The 19,603-nt window shown below is 45.3% G+C and overlaps 1 protein-coding gene across 2 annotated transcripts; it reads right to left on the minus strand.

Moving 5' to 3' along the window:
• Positions 1–928: 928 nt before the first annotated feature.
• LOC129829246 (116 kDa U5 small nuclear ribonucleoprotein component-like) lies at positions 929–18,011 on the minus strand. Of its 2 annotated transcripts, none has more exons than XM_055890934.1 (26): positions 17,872–18,011; positions 17,216–17,327; positions 16,918–17,080; positions 16,723–16,801; positions 16,533–16,608; positions 16,354–16,419; positions 15,813–15,848; positions 15,623–15,713; positions 15,322–15,404; positions 14,951–15,117; positions 14,579–14,703; positions 11,567–11,630; positions 11,395–11,485; positions 7,956–8,091; positions 7,467–7,594; positions 6,873–7,066; positions 5,855–6,209; positions 5,623–5,705; positions 5,034–5,120; positions 4,521–4,647; positions 3,911–3,998; positions 3,720–3,838; positions 3,191–3,285; positions 2,840–2,993; positions 1,596–1,703; positions 929–1,472 (listed from the first exon to the last, which is right to left on the minus strand). In XM_055890934.1, the coding sequence occupies exons 2-26, from the start codon at positions 17,315–17,317 to the stop codon at positions 1,377–1,379; spliced, it is 2,913 nt and encodes a 970-aa protein (XP_055746909.1). In that variant the 5' UTR covers positions 17,318–17,327; positions 17,872–18,011; the 3' UTR covers positions 929–1,376. The 2 variants fall into 2 exon arrangements, with proteins under 2 accessions (XP_055746909.1, XP_055746918.1); XM_055890943.1 differs by lacking the exon at positions 17,872–18,011 and adding an exon at positions 17,627–17,740.
• Positions 18,012–19,603: the final 1,592 nt, after the last annotated feature.

A 19,603-nucleotide genomic window follows, 5' to 3' on the forward strand; every position in this document is an offset into this window, starting at 1 on the left:
TGGTCACCACCTGCAGAATCACTCCTGTTTTGGGGGGTGTCTTGCTAATTGCCTATAATTTCCACCTTTTGTCTATTCCATTTGCACAACAGCATGTGAAATTTATTGTCAATCAGTGTTGCTTCCTAAGTGGACAGTTTGATTTCACAGAAGTGTGATTGACTTGGAGTTACATTGTGTTGTTTAAGTGTTCCCTTTATTTTTTTGAGCAGTGTATATAGTGGTTATATTTAAGCTATTACGCAAATATGTCATGAGTCTTTGCCAAATGTATCTTGGAGCCAATTCCTTGTGCACTCAGACTTTAGTTGGGTCAGTGGAAAAAGCTTTGGGAAACTTTGACTTACTTACTCTTACATTTATCATCAGGGCACCAAGAGAGGCTCAGTTAGAAATAAAACCATCAGTCTGTCCATTTCTTTTACCTCCTTTCTCCTACCTTTCCCGGTGGCTCTTTCTCAATTCATCTTTCCTTGTCTCCTTCTCAAAACCCATTGGAGGTGGTCGTCCTAGGGGAGGGACCTTGGACCTTCTCCTCCAATAAAAGGAGCCAAGGAGATTATTTTAGAATGTGAGGAATCACAGAAAGACTGAGGATTTGTGCTCCAGCACACTTGTGGTGCATGTGACCCTGGTCTCACCATCTATCTTCCGTGGCTGCCTATCCCCATCCAGAGGCCTGTCCATCAGTCACAGCTCACACAGCCCCCCAAAACAGACATGTCAATCACTCACACGGACGCCTGTGCTCCAACATGGCGCTCCGCACTGTACACGCCCACTTCTGCTGAACACCCCCTCATTTGCATACAGTGCAATAACACATCAAGGTCATGACGTATATACAGTAACTTCAGAAAAGGGCTCTCAATGTGAACCAAACTAAACGCCTGGAAGGAAGTGAAGAAAATAAAGTCACCACAGTTGGTTATGGATTCAAACAAAACTGACTTCACAAGCATATTTATTTTTTTACTCAAAACAGACGCAAGATATCCAATTTCATAATTTAAAAAAGTAAAAATAAATCAAGCCTGCTTTCAAGTCATCGTACATCTACAAAACATTTGGGAATTTATACATGTCAAAAAAATTAAACAAGACATTGATGAGGCGAAACACCTCAGCAGTATTATTCATTGCGCTGATGACGAGAGGTGTCAGAGATGTTGCTATCCCGCCAGCCCCTACAACTGTAGATGCAGTCCTATCATAATAACAGCCCCTCCTACAAGGAGAGCACGACGGGTGGCCAAAGTCTTAACAGGAGATTGCAGGGTCCGTTGGGTTCCATACAGTGTGGTGTGGGGATGTTGGTTGTGGTGCTGGTGGAGAAGGGTAGCACTCCGGTCATTGTCTCCCCCTCTTCTGACACCTCACATGGGGTAGTTGAGCACCACGTCCTGCTTGGCCAGCTCCAACAACATAGGGTCGTCGAAGAACTTGCTGATGCTCACATCCTCACTCAGACCCTGCATGGAAACCAGGGAGTCGGTCAGTCACATGGTTGTGATGTGCAGGGTCAATAGTACATACTTATTAAGGCACATCTTCCCCCACAGACATGGTGGGGGGGGGGGGGGGGGTATAGGTACCTTGCGCCGGCGGGTCTTGATCATGAACTCTCTGGCCAGGTGAGGGGCAGGCTGGGGCTCCAGCGGCCTGATCACGATGCTCTTGTCCAGGGGGTCACCAGGGACAATCTGGGGGGAGAGGAGAGAAGAAACAGGGGTCAGACGAGGGTTGAAAAGAAAAAAGGGGAATGAGTGCAAAGGACAATATGGTCAGTTTGAGGAATTCCCCATCTAGTCTACGGCTTCACATGATCCACACGCTGACTAGATGCACAGGAGCTGAAACCTGAGCGGAGGCCTCCTATAATAGAGTCGCCACCACTAAAACGCGTGATTGGTTCTCTGCTAGTCAGCCGGCGTTCTCCACGTCACTGAGTCAGGGGGATGTCCGTCACACTCTTCACCGCCGCAACATTAGCACATCTAGTGCTGAGTCGAATGGCGTTTTAAAATGATTACTTAAACCTATCATCTTCACCGGCACCTCAGTCCCGTTTTCATGGGTAAATGTTACATGCCTGTTGGAGTGAGAGCAAAGGGGGGTGAATCTCTTGGCCCCAAATCAGGCAAGGGGCTGTTTCGCCAACTCTGCAATCTCTCACTCCCTCCTCCGTGTGGGGCTGCGTTCCAATCCCAAATATAACCATATTCCCTATTTAGCCCTATGAGCCCTGGTCAATATTAGTGCACTAGCCTAAATAGGGAAATAGGGTGCCCATTTGGGACAAATCCTAGGACTGTGCTGTAACAAAACCCCAGGCCTGCGGGGGAAAAGATTGAACGGGAGGAAAAATCAATGGAGCGTCTGCAGCCCAATGAACAGATGGAGCAGGGCCGCTAAACGCCGTCACACCACACTGGGAGGGGCCGATGATCACGCTACGGAGAGGAACAGCCTGCGTTTCAGTTTACAGAAGACGAGAGACTAGAGGAGAGACTAGAAGCAGGCTGGGGCAAATGAGGGCGACGGGAGCAAATACATTTTTCCTGACACAGCCAAAGAGGAGAAGAGAGAGAGACACACACACGACACGGGGGGGAAAACAGAGACAACTGTAGCGTACACAATAGCTGCTGACTCAACACCCTTCTAGTCAGCATCCAAACCAATTTACTCAGAGTGGCAGGCATGAGCACGAGGTTCGTGACTGGCATCATTCTGTCCGAGTGTGTGTGCATGTGTATGTTAACACAGCTGGTGGGCATAAAGAAAGAGGGCACACGTCTGTGTGTGTGTGTGTGTGTGTCCGGCCGTTGGATCCTACCTGCCAGTGGTGGAAGACGGACAGGGAGAAGGCCTGTCCCTGTGTGTGTGTTCTCAGGTCAGTCTCGAAGCCAAACGAGTCGATGGCTGGGATGAAGGCCTTGATGGTGTAGAGGGGAGACCCGGGGATGGGGGCGTCCTGGGTCACATGACCTCTGTAACAACACAAAAACACAGCAGATAGAATTGTAACAACGGAAATAACAAAACCACCACATTTGAGCAATCAGCACAATATTTCCACGTTCAACTTTCCAGGTGAAGGTTTAAAAAGGTCAGCCTAGAAGTTATGGGTGGGGTAATTGAGATGGTACGGAGGAGACATCGTTATTTAGTGGTTTGCGGACCTCACCTCCGTCTGGCCAGTACTGTGTACACAGCAGACACACAGTCAGCTGGGGCCTGGACCTCGACAAAGTAATAGGGCTCCATCAACCTGGGGGTGGCCTGGGAGGGACAGTAATTGGGACAGCCATTAGGAGAACCAGAGGAGGGCAGGAGGGAGAGCCAGAGAAGATAGAGGGCAGGGGAGGAAAGAACAGTGGAGAAAGTCAGAGAGGAGAGAAGCCCGAGAGGCGGGCAATGATGGAGGAATGCAAAGGAGACACCCTTGAAAGAGGGAAGCTATCACACGTCAATACAAACAAGAGCAAGTCGGAAGAAACCAGCACTTTAATCAAGGCAATGTAACTCAGGAGAAAAACTGGAGAAAAAGGATAGGAAGCAAGAGAGGGAGCGAGAGTTAATGAAAGAAAGGAGAGGGAGGAAAGTAGCGAGAGAGAGAGAGAGAGAGAGAGAGAGAGAGAGAGAGGGAGCGAGAGTTAATGAAAGAAGGAAGAAAGGAGAGGGAGGGAAGTAGCGAGAGAGTGGGACGATCTCACCATGAGGAAGGCAGAGTACACCACTCTCCTGGCGGTGGGGATGACCTGTCCTCCTCCTCTGTGTAGAGGCTCCTGCGCTATGACCGCATCCAGGATCTTAAACTTCACGTTTCTGATAGCTAGGGAGGGGACGTACAGCGGTTAGGTGATTGCGTGAGTGAGTGAGTGATAAAGAGTGGCAAGACACTTACGTTCGTCACACAGAGGCCCCTCCCTGGTGCCCCACTGGAAGCCCTGGATGATGCTGTCCTTAACCGAGCCCAGCAGAGCCTTGTCCACCTGCACACAACGACACCACCGTCAACTACCTGGAGACATACGTCTCGTGCAAAGCTACGCACGTCTGAATAAAAGTGGACACGAAATTGCCTTCATCACACCCACCAGTGTCATAATCAAAGATCAATATGGAGAGATTGATTGTTCATAATATTCCCTTGTCTTCCAGGTGGCATAACACCAAACCCACGACCGATGTTGTTGCGCCCGATGACCGGCTACTCAATGGGTCAATGCCCCCATGATCACACCGGTGTCGACAGAGGGCCAACTCACTGACACATCCATCGATGCATTTTCACACATCTGCTAGACAGCAGTCATCCTAAATCACTCCGACACGCACTCACAATTCACACACAGTCTGTTTACAGTTAGGCCTAGAGACAGACAGGCTGACCCCAAAGTAGCCCAGCATGACCCCAGAGCCCTAGCCTGCCCAACTCACCTCAGCCCAGCCTGACCCCAAGACCACCAGCCCTCCACACCACCCCTAGCCCATCCCCAGAGCCCTAATCTCACCTCAGAAGGCAGGGTGTCATCTACCAGGATGTTAGGCCCGGTGGTGTCGGGCCCAAAGGCCCAGATAGACCTGGCAGCCAGGAGATCCCAGTCATACTTGGTCTGGAAAAACTCTCCCAGCTTCTTCCTGGAACCAGGGATTAAACAGGATGGATTAGTGAGTGGTGTCCGTGAGGGTGACAGGAAGAGGAACAGAGGGAACAGAGTTGGTTTCATGGGATGTCAAGTTAAAGTGTGTCACTGCCTTGGCACCGTGGCTCACGTTGACAATGCCAGGCCCAGATTGGTTCACAGATGAGCAGCACACAGCGGGCCGGACACTGTACACTTCCAATCACACACACACACACTGGGCTACAGCTGCGGATAGGATAGGCCTCAAGGTATGGTCAAGACAGGTGTTCTGTGATGGCAGGTGTCTGTTTGGGTTGAGACACTGACATGTGGACAGGTAGAAGGATACAGCAGGTGAACTATCTGTATGAATAGGTGGTGTGCAGGTGTGTCCCGTACCTGTTCCATGTGATCTGCACCACCTCGTTCTCTATGTCCTCAGCCAGGCCCTTCTCCAGAGGCTCGGCAATCATGGTGATCTTATTCCTGTCAATCAAAACACACAACCGTCAATCACACAGGGGCGGCAGGTAGCCTAGTGGTTAGAGCGTTGGGCCAGTAATCGAAAGGTTGCTAGATCAAATCCCCGTAAAAAATCTGTCGTTCTGCCCCTGAACAAGGCAGTTAACCCACTGTTCCTAGACCGTCATTGTAAATAAGAATTTGTTCTTAACTGACTTGCCTAGTTAAATAAAAGTTAAATAAAATAAAAATAAAACACAGACAAACAGCCACAGCTCTCAATCTCTCATCCAGCTGGTCTAGACACAGCACACTAAACCTCACACCTCAACATGGAACAGAATGCATCCCATATGACACCCTATTCCCTATATTGCGCACTACTTCTGACCAGAGCCCTATGGGAGCTGGTCAAAAGTAGTGCACCATAGAAGGAAATTTGGGACGCACCCAGTCTACACTAGTCGTTTAGTGTACTGTAGGCTAGGTCACTGGTGACCCATGGGAGATGATGGGGGATGCTTACTTCTTGTTCGGCGTCTCGGCAAAGCACTTGAGAGACGACGTCTCCACTACCGTCTCACAGAAGGTCACCACGGGGTCAGCCACCTTGGAGAAAGAGGGAGACATTCAGTACTGGAAAACCAATCAAGGAATAACACCAGACATGAAGGGTATTTTGCTTAAGACTCCGATACAGGAAGATTAGTTTGTTGTTCCAATTGGGTGAAGGAACATGTGAGGGAGCGAGAACTGACCTTGATGTCGATCTCAGAGTACATCTTCCGCAGGTCGTGCATGACACAGTCCAGGTAGAGTTCCCCAGTACCCAGGATCACATGTTCCCCTGACTCCTCCACCTTGGTGGTGAGGGAGGGGTAGCTCTTATTGACCTTCCGCAGTCCGTCCAACATCTTGGGCAGCTCTGACGGGTTGACTGGCTCCACAGCGATCTTGATGACAGACGCCGTGTTGAACTTGAGCGGCCGGAAGATCTGGGCCTCCTCGTTCCCTCGGGGCTCGGTGATGGTGGCGGTCTTGACGATGGGCTGGTCACAGCCCTCAATGAGAACCCAGTTGCCGGCAGGCACACGGTTCACTTCTATCTGGTACCTGTGGTTTAGAACGTGAAGGGGTTTGAGCTACAACTGCTGGGGTAACTGACAGACAACTTCTCATACTGAACACTAGGATAGGCAAAAAAACATTGTGAATAATACACACATGTACATGTGAAATAGGACAAATATAAGTGTAACAGTATAGCTTCCTTCCCTCTCCTCGCCCCTACCTGGGCTTGAACCAGGTACCCTCTGCACACATCGTCAACAGCCACCCTCGAAGCATCGTTACCCATCGCTCTACAAAAGCCGCGGCCCTTGCAGAGCAAGGGGAACAACTACTTCAAGGTCTCGGAGCGAGTGACGTCACCGATTGAAACGCTAGTGCGCACCCCGCTAACTAGCTAGCCATTTCACCTCGGTTACATAAGCACCCACCAAATCATGATGACGATTATTATATTGAGGACCAGAGACTAGGGAGAAAACACAGAGGGGTTAGACTAATGAATACATAACCGTCAACTTGTTATCATGAACACACTCATTCTTCGCCCAAAATGGCCCCCTATTCCCTATATAGCGCATTACTTTTGACCAGGGCCCATAAAGCTCTCGTCCTAATTCGAGCACCATGTACGGAAGAGTGTGCCATTTGGGACGCAGGTCAAGTGATGTGTCCGCGAGGTGGCATATTAACAATGAATGTCATTACCTGGCGACGTTGATCCAGAGACGTCCCACCGTGCAGACCTGCGAGTCCTCCTCGTCCTCCAGAGTGTAGTTCTCTCCCAGCACCTTGACTGGCTGGCCCGCCTGGATGGTACCGCTCAGCACCCGGCCGAACGCATGGAACTGCACCCCGTCCTCAGTACTGTACATCTTAGTGGTGTGGCACATCAGAGGACCCTGGATGGGAGGAGGGGAAAGAGAACAAGCAATAAAGAAGGGATACGGGGAGAGAGGAAAGAGGGTAAAAGGAAATAGGAAAGGTTAATAACTAAGTTTATTTAACAGAATTCAAAAAAGCAACTATTTGTTACATCTCAAGCCTCTCCCTTCATTATTGGTTAGAGGATCTCTGAAGGGCATTTGGAATGTTTGTGATCGATTTTTTTTAACAACTCACTTCACTCCCAGTCAATTCCAAATCACCCGCTTGCTTAATTGCGATTCCAATTGCAATGAGGCTATTGATTAACACTGAAAACAGATTCCCCCTACTAGAAACCAACTACCATCCGTCACTCTTTCGCCTCTTCTCACCCCCAGCCCCAGGGCCTGTGTTTCCCCACTCCGTCACACTCACATCAGGGTCGCATTCTGCCATGGCCTCCCCCAGGTCTGAGTCCAGTCCTCCAGTGTAGCTGTGCTCTATCTTGTTCTTGGCGCCCCCCTGTGGTGAGGGGATATGCTGCACGCACATGTCCACAAAGCCTGCAGGAGGGAGGTCATGCTTGGCATCACAATAATATGCTTGTCACACTCACCAGAAACACAACATTGTGTGCAATTATACCACTGATTATCCAAGACTGTAGGCGGATACACTGGCCAGAGCACACGGAGGGTGAGCGGTAACCACGTACAGTGAGTCATCGTACGCAAACGTACACTAAGAGCCTATAATGAGAATGCGGACAATAGAATTAGGCCTTGCTAAAGACAGAAGATAAACATGGCTCAACTGTAAACGACCTCTGTGAATAAGATGAAACACGAGATATAGTTTTTGAGCGGTATATGAGGAGGCAGTAGAGGTCAGAGAGGAAACGGGGGTGGCGGATGGCGTACGTACCAGTGAACTCTCCAAAGAAGCGCTTACAGACCAGCCTGAGTAGCGGTCTGATGTTGAGCTTCAGCTCCTCTTTGACCAGGTGGATCCCCAACTCATCCAGCACCCGAGGCAGAGACGTGTCACAGTCACCCACCACCTGGGAGGGAGAGCGGAGGGAAAGAGAGAGAAGGGGGAAGTTTACTTTTTAGACGTGCAAGCGCTACTGAAAGACTTCTATGGCATGGGGTGGTCATCTGGGTAAAGTCATGGAGTACAAACAAGAAAATGTGACGGCATCTCCCACGAACGGCCTCAACAACATTTTAATTCACGGCGCTCCTCTTGGTTTCATAAGCTGACGCGTTTCACTCCGCCTTTCTCAAAGCGTCCTTTCTGTGACAAAGACCGATCGAGGTCGCAATGCGTCAGCTTTTAAATAAGGGAGACGCAATCCCCTTTTGTTTTTTGGGATAGTGTGTTTGAGGGAACAGACATGTCTACACTAAAGAAATCATCTGTGCAGGGTTGCACATTTTGCACAGTTTGGGAAAAATTCAGGAGGTGGAAACTTTCCGCGGGAATTAACGGAAATATAGGCAAATTAATATTAATACCATTTAAATGTAGATGTTTTTTGCATTGGATATATTTCCCATATCATACGGAGACAGATACATAAACAATTTACCTTATCATTGGTAGACATCATTTCAAATGATTAAATCCTTCCAAAAGACATAAAACAAACTATTTAGTTACGAATCGAACTCTAATTAAATGAGGTGACTCTTCACATGGGATGATTTCACTGAACAACAAAAGGGAATATTGAATGATCCATCGCATCTCACAATAACATTTTCAACATAGATCTGTAAAATGATCCCAAACAAGGATCAGTTGCGCTCTGAGGTGGCTGATGTTGGTGGGATTTGGAGGATGATGGAGGCAACAGGGGAAAGATCCTCAGATCCACAAAGTCCCTTCCACCAGGTGGCTGATGAGATATGTTGGCACGACTGCCATATTGCATCTCCATCCCAAAGCCCTTGCTTGGAAGTGTACTTCGCCAGACTGCCAAGAACCTTGCCCTCATCCAGGCGGCGAGACACGGTAGTGATGACACCATAGGCCTTGTTGATCTCTGCACCAGACAGCATGCTCTTGCCAGCATACTTGGGGTCCAAAATGTACGCTGCCGCGTGTATGGGCTTCAGGCAGAAGTCTTCATGCTTTTTGATGGATTTCAGAACTGCAGTTTCCTCTGCTTGGAGCAACAGCGAAGTGGGCAGGGCAGTACATATTTATTATCTTACATCTGCAAGCAGAGTCTGAACATCAGACAGGATGGCATTGTCTCCCTCAATCTGTGCAATGGCTACTGCTATAGGTTTCAGGAGTTTCAGGCTGCTCTCCCAAAATACATCCAGGAGGATACTCTTTTAAAAAATATTTTTATCCCATTTTCTCCCCAATTTTCGTGGTATCCAATCGCTAGTAATTACTACCTTGTCTCATCGCTACAACTCCCGTACGGGCTCGGGAGAGACGAAGGTCGAAAGCCATGCGTCCTCCGAAGCACAATCCAACCAAGTCGCACTGCTTCTTAACACAGCGCGCCTCCAACCCGGAAGCCAGCCGCACCAATGTGTCGGAGGAAACACCGTGTACCTGGCCCCCCTTGGTTGGCGCGCACTGCGCCCGGCCCGCCACAGGAGTCGCCACAGGAGTCGCCCGCCACAGGAGTCGCTGGAGCGCGATGAGACAAGGATATCCCCACCGGCCAAACCCTCCCTACCCCGGACGACGCTATGCCAATTGTGCGTCGCCCCACGGACCTCCCGGTCGCGGCCGGCTGCGACAGAGCCTGGGCGCGAACCCAGAGACTCTGGTGGCGCAGCCCTAGACCACTGCGCCACCCAGGAGGCCACCAGGAGGATCCTCGATGGGGGTGTCCATATCGGCCGACTGTGATATAGCCATTTCTTGGAGCGACTGTGATATAGCCATTTCTTGGACAGACTCCTTCCCCTTCAGGACTGTCAAACATGATGACAACACCACCCCAACGGGTGTTCATGGGCAGCTTCAATGTGGTGCTCTTATTCTTCTCACTTTGCTTGGTGAGGTAGATGGCTGCTATAACTTGATGACCCTTCACATAACTAACCATTTCCATGACTCTCTTGTGGAGTGTAACCATTGTTTTCAGTCCTTGAGGAGCAGATTCAATGTATGAGCAGCACAGCCAATGGGTGTGATGTGAGGGTAGGACTCCTCCACTTTAGACCAACTCTGTTGAACTCTGCATTTAGCAAATGAGTAGATAAAGCATGTCTGGTTGGAGGGGTGTATGCTGGGCAAAGAACATTCAGAAATCTCTTCCAATACACATTGCCTGTGAGCATCAGAGGTGAACCAGTTGCATACACAGCTCGAGTAAGACATTCATCAGCACTTCTCTGACTACGTTCCTCCATTGAGTCAAAGAAACATCTGATTCCAGGAGGACCATGAGCTGTTGCTATCGATAAGGTGTCTGATACATCATTTTCACCTCGAATAGAAGTAGAGGGACTTTTGTCTTTATGCACTTGGCCAGATGATTCTGCATCTTTGTTACATTCTTCACATATGATTTGGTACAGTATTTGCAAATGCACACAGCTTTTCCTTCTACATTAGCTGCAGGGAAATGTCTTCACTCATTAGATAATGCCCGTGGCATTTTCCTGTAAAGACTAGAAAAAAAAAGAGTATAAATAAATAAATAAATAATATATATATATATATATACACACACACAATTCCATGTACAGATACATAGTTAAGCAGTTAGATTAAACAACTCATTTGTAAGATACATGTTTTAAAATGAAACATGTATGGAAACATGTAAGGTGAATTAACACTCCTCAGTTAGCACCCACACAGTAGCAAAAACTAACTAGCAGAAATTGTTATCAAGTTAGAAATTATTTAAACACACTTTGCTGTAGGCTACTATTTACTAGTTAACAAAAAATCATGTATATCATATAAAATATATTCACCCCACCCAGTATTGTAATCAAAACTTACCAGAAAGCATGTAGTCCTTGGCTCACACAGTGTAGTAGTGTGGGCTCAATAGCATCTCATTAGTGTGCAAGATCTTGAGAATCAGCTGTACATGTGATGGAGAGTACACTGCACATGTGATGGAAGAATGCACCTTGCATGCAGAGGGTTGCAATTCCATTGAATTGGGGATAGTTTAATCAAAATATGCCACAAGACCTAGAATTGCCTTGTGTATCCCACAAAAAAAAGGTTCACTGTTATAAGTAAACTTTTTTGCTGAATTTAACCATGGAAAATTGCCGGAAATTTCCCGGAAAGTTTCCCGACCCTTTGCAACCCTAGCATGTAGCGTATAAGATGTGTTTCCTAGGAGATGATTGCGTTAGAGGGGTCTTACCTGGGATAGGATCTTGTACAGAGGCTCCAACACAAACTCCACAAAGCTACGCTGGGTGTTACTGGTGGGGGCTTTCTTAGTGAACCTGCGCCTGAGGAGAGAAGATAAAACAGGGTTATCGTCGTGCATTACAGACAAAAAGTCTAAATGACCCTGAATGAAAACCACTTACGTTTTGGGGTTGAAATAAATGTCCCCCCAAAGCCTCTTGGCAAACTCTGTGTAGTTGATGTTACCTGCAACACCAGAGAGAAGGGTTAACAGAGTTCCTTTTTAACAGTTATTCATAGGGTTAAAACTAGGGATGCACGATATATCGGTGAACATATTGGAATCGGACAATATTATCTAAAAATGCCAACATCGGTATCGGCCTGATGTCCAGTTTAACGGCGATGTTAAAAACCAGTGTCAAAGCTGCCGTGCATACCTACAGTTGAAGTCAGAAGTTTACATACACCGTAGCCAAATGCATTTAAACTCCGTTTTTCACAATTCCTGACATTTAATCAGAGTAAAAAATCCCTGTCTTAGGTCAGTTAGGATCACCATTTTATTTTAAGAATATGAAATGTCAGAATAATAGTAGAGAGAATGATTTATTTCAGCTTTCATTTCTATCATCACATTCCCAGTGGGTCAGAAGTTTATATGCACGCAATTAGTATTTGGTAGCATTGCCTTTTATATTGTTTAACTTGGGTCAAATGTTTTGGGTATCCTGCCACAAGCTTCCCACAATAAGTTGGGTGAATTTTGGCCCATTCATCCTGACAGAGCTGGTGTAACTGAGTCAGGTTTGTAGGCCTCCTTGCTCGCACACGCTTTTTCAGTTCTGCCCACAAATTTTCTATTGGATGAGGTCAGGGCTTTGTGATGGCCACTCCAATACCTTGACTTTGTTGTCCTTAAGCCATTTTGCCACAACTTTGGAAGTATGCTTGGGGTCAGTGTCCATTTGGAAGACCCATTTGCGACCAAGCTTTAACTTCCCGACTGATGTCTTGAGATGTTGCTTCAATATATCAACATCATTTTCCTTCCTCGTGATGCCATTTATTTTGTGAAGTGCACCAGTCCCACCTGCAGCAAAGCACCCCCACAGCATGATGCTGCCACCTCCAGGCTTCACGGTTGGGATGGTGTTCTGGGGCTTGCAAGCCTCCCCCCTTTTCCTCCAAACATAACGATGGTCATTATGACCAAACAGTTCTATTTTTGTTTCATCAGACCAGAGGACATTTCTCCAAAAAGTATGATCTTTGTCCCCGTGTGCAGTTGCAAACCGTAGTCTGGCTTTTTTATGGTGGTTTTGGAGCAGTAGCTTCTTCCATGCTGAGCGGCCTTTCAGCTTATGTCGATATAGGACTCGTTTTACTGTCCATATAGATACTTTTGTACCTGTTTCCTACAGCATCTTCACAAGGTCCTTTGCTGTTGTTCTGGGATTGATTTGCACTTTTCGCACCAAAGTACGTTCAGTTTGAAGGTAGGCCTTGAAATACATCCACAGGTACACCCCCAATTGACTTAAATCATGTCAATTAGCTTATCAGAAGCTTCTGAAGCCATAACAAAATTTTCTGGAATTTCCAAGCTGTTTAAAGGCACAGTCAACTTAGTGTTTGTAAACTTCTGACCCAGTGGAATTGTGATACAGTGAATGATAAGTGAAATAATCTGTCTGTAAACAACTGTTGGCAAAATGACTTGTGTCAGGCACAAAGTAGATGTCCTAACTGACTTGCCAAAACTATAGTTTGTTAACAAGAAATTTGTGGAGTGGTTGAAAAACGAGTTTTAATGACTCCAACCTAAGTGTATATAAAGTTTTTCCTAACCACCGTGCTTCTACACCTGCATTGCTGGCTGTTTGGAGTTTTAGGCTGGGTTTCTGTACAGCACTTTGAGATATCAGCTGATGTAAGAAGGGTTATATAAATAAATTTGATAAAACTTCAGACTTCAACTGTATATAACGTAGGTACATAACGTAATGACGCCACGTAAAATTTTGCGCTACACCTGCAACACAGAATTCCTAACTTAGCCCATAATGTCTGCCAATAATGGAATTCATTGCCCTTGACAATCAACCGTTCTCTGTCGTGGGTGATGTTGGCTTGCACTGACTGGTCGAGCACCGGTACACGCTACCAAGCGCGCTATTTTTCAGATGTTGCCCTACCGGAGTTACACAGTAATTCTGCTATTAGCTTCACGACATACATACTATGGAACGCCATTTGGGTCTTTGCGTGTCAAAAAAGATAAAGCACTGTCAAAACTGTACAAAAAAAGTCTGCAAACAAGCAAACACCAGCCACAAACGATGTGTTTACAATAGAGCGTTGGTAATAAAGCAGAATTTGTTCAACCGCAACTTCTGGGGTAACTAGCTTTAGCTTGGTACCTAGCTAGCACCAATACAACCAGCCTGAAAACAATGACCAGTAGAAACAGCAGTCATTTTCATTATTCTCTTGCCCAAAGCTAACGTTATAAGTAGCCAGCTAGCTTCATCTGGCTAGTGATGCTCGACCAGACCGGGTTGTGAAGCTAGCCACAATAAGGATTAGGCACAATAGTGGAATTTGCGGTTTGCCTTTAAAATAAAAGTATGTCATTGACACAAATTAATTCAAATAGTAGAATTATGCCATACTTTTATTTTTAAGGCTAAATGCAAAGTCCACTATTGTGGCTAAGCCTTAATGTGGCTAGCTTCACATAGATGGGTCAGACCACCATTAATCAAATAAGACTGTCTTATAAATTAGGGTTATTTTAGATGACACCTAGCTAACTATAGCTACTGAAACAGATGTTGTTTTCCTATGTTTCTGGGGAAGAACATTGTTTGCATCCATGAGCTAGCAAGCTGTTTTTTTTAATGACCAGCACTGTAGGTGCGCAAGACAACATCTTTTTAGACACGCAAAGACACCAAATGGCATGCCATAGAAATCCTGGTTGAGAATGAAACGACTGAAGAAATGAGCAACGAAACAGCACAGCAAGTAAGTGAAAGAAATAGGTTTTGATTATGTTTTACTGGTAATGGGGACATATGTAAACACCAACAAAATAATTGTTTGGTCAGTGTGGTGTGTGTGTGTAACCTTTTTTTAACTAGGCAAGCCAGTTAAAAACAAATTATTATTTACAATGAGGGTCGCCTCACCGTAGGTGTCGGAGTAGATCTTGGCGAAGGAGCCCAGGGTGAAGCAAACACAGTACTGAGAGCTGGCGAAACACACGTTCCCCAGGAGAGGAGACACCACCAGGTTCTCGTCTGTAGAGTAGGTGCTGAGGGAAAGGGGAGAGTGGAGCCACAGTCAATGACACACACACTGGACACTATACTACAACAGGCTAATCTCAATGCTAGTAGTTTTCACATTCATGGTTTCACTCTGCAATGGAATCTTCTTTACAAATGCTCTGTTTGCTACTTGTAGTTATCTCATCTGAAAAAAGTTGATATTTCCTTTCCTCCACACCCCTCAGTGTCAGCCCCGTAGCCATGGCTATCAGGCCCTCCCCACGTCAGTACCTGAGCATGGCGTTGACCTCGTCCACTATGTGGCGTAGTTTGTAGTAGGCGTCTGTAGGGGGCAGCTTGAGCTCCACGATGAGGCGGTCCACCTTGTTGATGCAGATGGTGATGGCCAGACGCTCCTGGACTGCGTGCTTGATCAGACGCTCTGTGTTCAACATCACCTAAAGACACACAGAGGGGCAGAGGCCTGGGTTAGGGGAGAAATGGTACATTTGACTTTCTGGGGCCAGGCCTCAGAACACAAAAGCCTGCGTCTTTAGGCCAAACACCGAAGCAAAGACTGATAAGAGAAGCGAGACAAGATAGAGAGATGCACTGAGGTGAGTGGGGATTTGAGCTAAAAAAGAAAAAGTAAGAGCACCCACTCCTTCAGCTGCGTCAATGAAAAGCACGATACCGTCGGAGAGTCGGATGCCTGCTGTCACCTCATCCGAAAAGTTGACGTGGCCTGCAGGGATGACAAAGGGTATGATGTCCCACTCTGCCTTTCTAAAGCAGCCAACCTAACATCACACAGTGAGGCGGTAAATTATATCAATCAACCGCCCTTGATTTTAATCTCCCCTACGTTTCCTAGGAACACAAGCATTTCACTACACTCGCAATAACATCTGCTAAATATGTGTATGTGACCAATAACATTGGATTTGATGGTGATTTGCATACCTGGTGTGTCCATGATGTTGAAGAGGAAGGATTTGCCTCTGGAGTCTGGAAGAACCATTGTGACGGGAGTGCTCTTGATACCAACCCCTCGCTGTGGAGGCACCAAATAGGAGTCAGCACAATGCACTTATATGGGAGATAAACAATTCTGCAAGAACTTGTCATAGCCCTGAATACAATAAAAACTTACCTCCTGCTCAGTGAAGAGGATATCTGTGTAACGGAGCTGAAATACCAAGGAAAAATGCAGTGAATTAATGGCTGATTTACAGTATACACAGTTCATTTCAGATTTAAATCAAATGTTACTTGTCACACACACGTGTTTAGCAGATGGTATTGCGGGTGTAGCGAAATGCTTGTGCTTCTAGTTCTGACAGTGAAGCAATATCTAACAATTTCACAACAAATACCTAATACACACAAATCTAAGTAAAGGAACTACGGTAAGAATATATAAATATATAGACGGGCAATGTCAGAGCGACAGTCAGATTCAGTAGATAGTATAGAATACAGTATATACATATGAGATGAGTAATGCAAGATATGCAAACATTATTAAAGTGACATTATTTAAAGTGACTAGTGTTCCATTTATTAAAGTGGCCAATGATTTAAAGTCTCTGTATGTAGGCTGCAGCCTCTCTGGTTATAGGATTTCTCCAAATTAGGATGAAAGGTGAGCAGCAAGTTTGGGGCAGTTGAGTCAAACTGAAGCGTAAACTTACATCCATGTCATCTCTCTTCCTGATCTCTGGGTGTGTCTGTTCAATCAGGCAGTCCACGAAACACGTCTACAGACAATAAACAAACGCATTAAATCACAATAATGCCATCAGTATAGCTACTAACATCCATGATTTAGCCAGGTCTGGCTCGAAAGCAGGTCAATTGCTGAGTTTTTGACCTTTCCGTGGTGCAGGTGGCCACACAGGGTGACGTTACGGATCAGCTCGGGACTGTCCATTAGGTCAGCCAGGAACCTGCAGAAGAGGAGAGGTAGGGGTTGAACATTGTCTCTGTCTATACTCACAAAAGGTCAGACAGACGCAGGTCTAGTTTAAAACAGTCAAACTTGTGAACGGTCAATTACATACTCCATGTCATAAACAGTGGAAGGTAGCTCCTGTTCCATCAGAGTGAACTGCTTGTTCCTTACAGGCTTGATGATGGGTTCTGGTGGGGATGGAGAGAAATGGGAATAGGTTTAATACTATCATATCTGAATTAATGCATCTACGTGCTTGAGTGTGTATTAGTGAGACTGTGTTTATATGTGTGTGGTGTCTGACCTGTGAGGGGCTGTGCGTCCTCTTCCTGGACTAAAGTTTCCACCTCCGGCCCGTACACTTCCTCTGCTGTAGGATAGTATTTCTTATCCTCGTGCAGAACTACCTCCATTCCTGGGACATCTTCATCAGCATCAGCCGGCTCATCATCCTCATCCTCATCAGCCTTCACAAAAGCAGAGGGGGAAACAAGCATGTCATGAAATGATCAGACATTATAAACACACCTACTTCATTTTTGTTTGAATGCATTGTAATGTGGATTAACGTCTACGCTGTCTGTTGATTTCAGTAAACAAACCTCATCCGCATCTCTGTCGTCTGCCTCCAGATCATCATCCTCGTCAGAGTCTAGTTCTGGACCAATGTAGTTCCCAAACTCGTCATACAGATCCGTCTCCATTGTGAAAGGACTGGGTAAGAGGAAAACAAAATGGATTAGCATTAAAATTGCATCACACACACCCAGCCACGCACATGATTTAGCCTTCTGCAAAGAGTACCTTCTACAAACCAATTAAAGTTGTCTACTATAATTCTGCAATTAGTTAGCTGTGTTACTGGTTCAGATGTTCATGTATAACGTTTCAGGCACACACACACACAGGTACTACATGTTAATGTTAGCTAGATACTGCATGCATTGGCGAGTAAGTTGAGAAAATCATGAAAAGAAACCCATCAAATTCACACCTCAAAGACAATGACTCACTTTAAAAAGGCCTAAAATGTGCAACTTTGTAATACAGATATTTAGTAGCTACACATAATCTCTTAGCGAGCTAACTATGTTTTGGTGGAATCGCTAGCTAGTTAGCCATAGCAGTTATATAGGGAATGAATGGCATCCCTAACCAACGGCCAGGCTGTGTTGCAGTTGATGACGTTTCGCTTTTCTACAATAAAGTAGCAAGCTTGTTCTGGAGAATATATCAGCACAAAAACACATAACTTTACCTTGATGTGCAAAACGAGCGGTAGTTTCAAATTTGTATCGCTATTTTCCTAATTATTTGAACTATTCACAGTGTTTTTCTCTTCTGTTTCCAAACCATGCACATGTAGGACCCCTCAATGCAAACGGACGTCGAGCGTAGGTGATGCACACATGTAGACTATCTTCATATTGCCTGATTGTATATTTTTGTAAAAGTACAATGCATTAAAAATAATGATATTAAAATAATATATCTATGGTTATTTGTTTTAGGAAATGTATATAACATTTACAGTCCACAGATATTTTATTTGCTAATATATTTAGAAGAAAATGTTCATGCGCGCGAAGTCTCTTGCCTAGGCGATATTTTTTGTGGAGGCGCATATTTTACATGAACGACAAGCGAGTTTACTCAGGATCGGTATTTTGGACTGAAAGGCAATGTCTGTGTAAAATGGATTTGTAGGTTTGTTATAAAGGCCCAGTGCACTCAAAATGTTGTTTCCTGTATTTTGTGTCATATTGTACAACAGCTAATGAAACTAACATTGTAAAAAAGATTTTAGCAGTAAAAAAGATTTGATCAGTAGCTAGGTTTCCAAACAATTTGAGAAATTTCCATGCACATATTTTAAAATCATTTTCTTACCAGAAATGTGTTTCTATCAAACTTACTTTTTGCAGATAAAAGGCTGTGCCTGATGACATAGTGCAAATAAAAATAAATGTTGCTGTTAAATTCACATGTACCGAATTAAAAATACAAGTTAAATGGGTTTCCATCGTATTTTCAACTTTACTGATGGTTTTGTCACAAAAACTGTTTCTTTATATAGCAAATGTGTCCACTATGGTCGTTGCACATGCACTCTAGCCAACAGCTCGCAGAGACAGTGCAGGTAGGCTACCTACATTATGAGATTATTATTATAAGAGAGATATTATTTGTATTTGTCAAACGGCAGCCCAGCATCGATCATCATGTCACAAGAATAAGACCCTTGATATTTATTGTAAAGAAGCATAACGCTCATCACCTTGCACATTCACCACCCTGTGAAGTTAATCATAGCTTATTCATCTTTATTTTGTATTATTTTTTACCTTTATTTAACTGAGCAAGTCAATTAAGAACAAATCTTATTTATAATGACGGCCTACCCCGGCCAAACCCAGACTGACGCTGAGCCAATTGTGTGTCGCGCTATGGGACTCCCAATCACAGCCGGTTGTGATTCAGCCTGAAATCGAACCAGGGTCTGTAGTGACGCCTTTAGCACAGAGATGTAGTGCCTTAGACCGCTGCGCCACTCGGGAGCTTTATCTGTAGCCTAATAAACTGCAAGCTTTCCTACAGTTAGGCTACTTCCTAATAGTTGCTGGTTGAAAATGCAATCTACACATCTAATCAGAAGGTTTTTGCATGGATGGCGTTTCAGCTTCACTGGTGACATTCTCATGCAGTAAATAAGTTAATAGACCAATAACAAAGAGAGTTCCAAACTTGTCTGCCAATAACAGCTAGTTTTCAGTTTTGCCCGCCCCACTAAGACCACTCCCGGACATTCTTAGCAAAATTCATGCCTGAGAAATAGGTTTTGGCATATAAAGCTGTTTTTGTTTCTTTTTGACCATTTTAGTGGGAAATTATTACCGTAAGGGTCTTAACTTTTACTCAGAAATGATTTGACGTTGATATAAAAATGGCTACATTGGGCCTTTAAGGTGGAGACGACAGTCATATATTTG

Source organism: Salvelinus fontinalis, chromosome 2 (assembly GCF_029448725.1).
Source record: "Salvelinus fontinalis isolate EN_2023a chromosome 2, ASM2944872v1, whole genome shotgun sequence".
NCBI lineage: Eukaryota > Metazoa > Chordata > Actinopteri > Salmoniformes > Salmonidae > Salvelinus > Salvelinus fontinalis.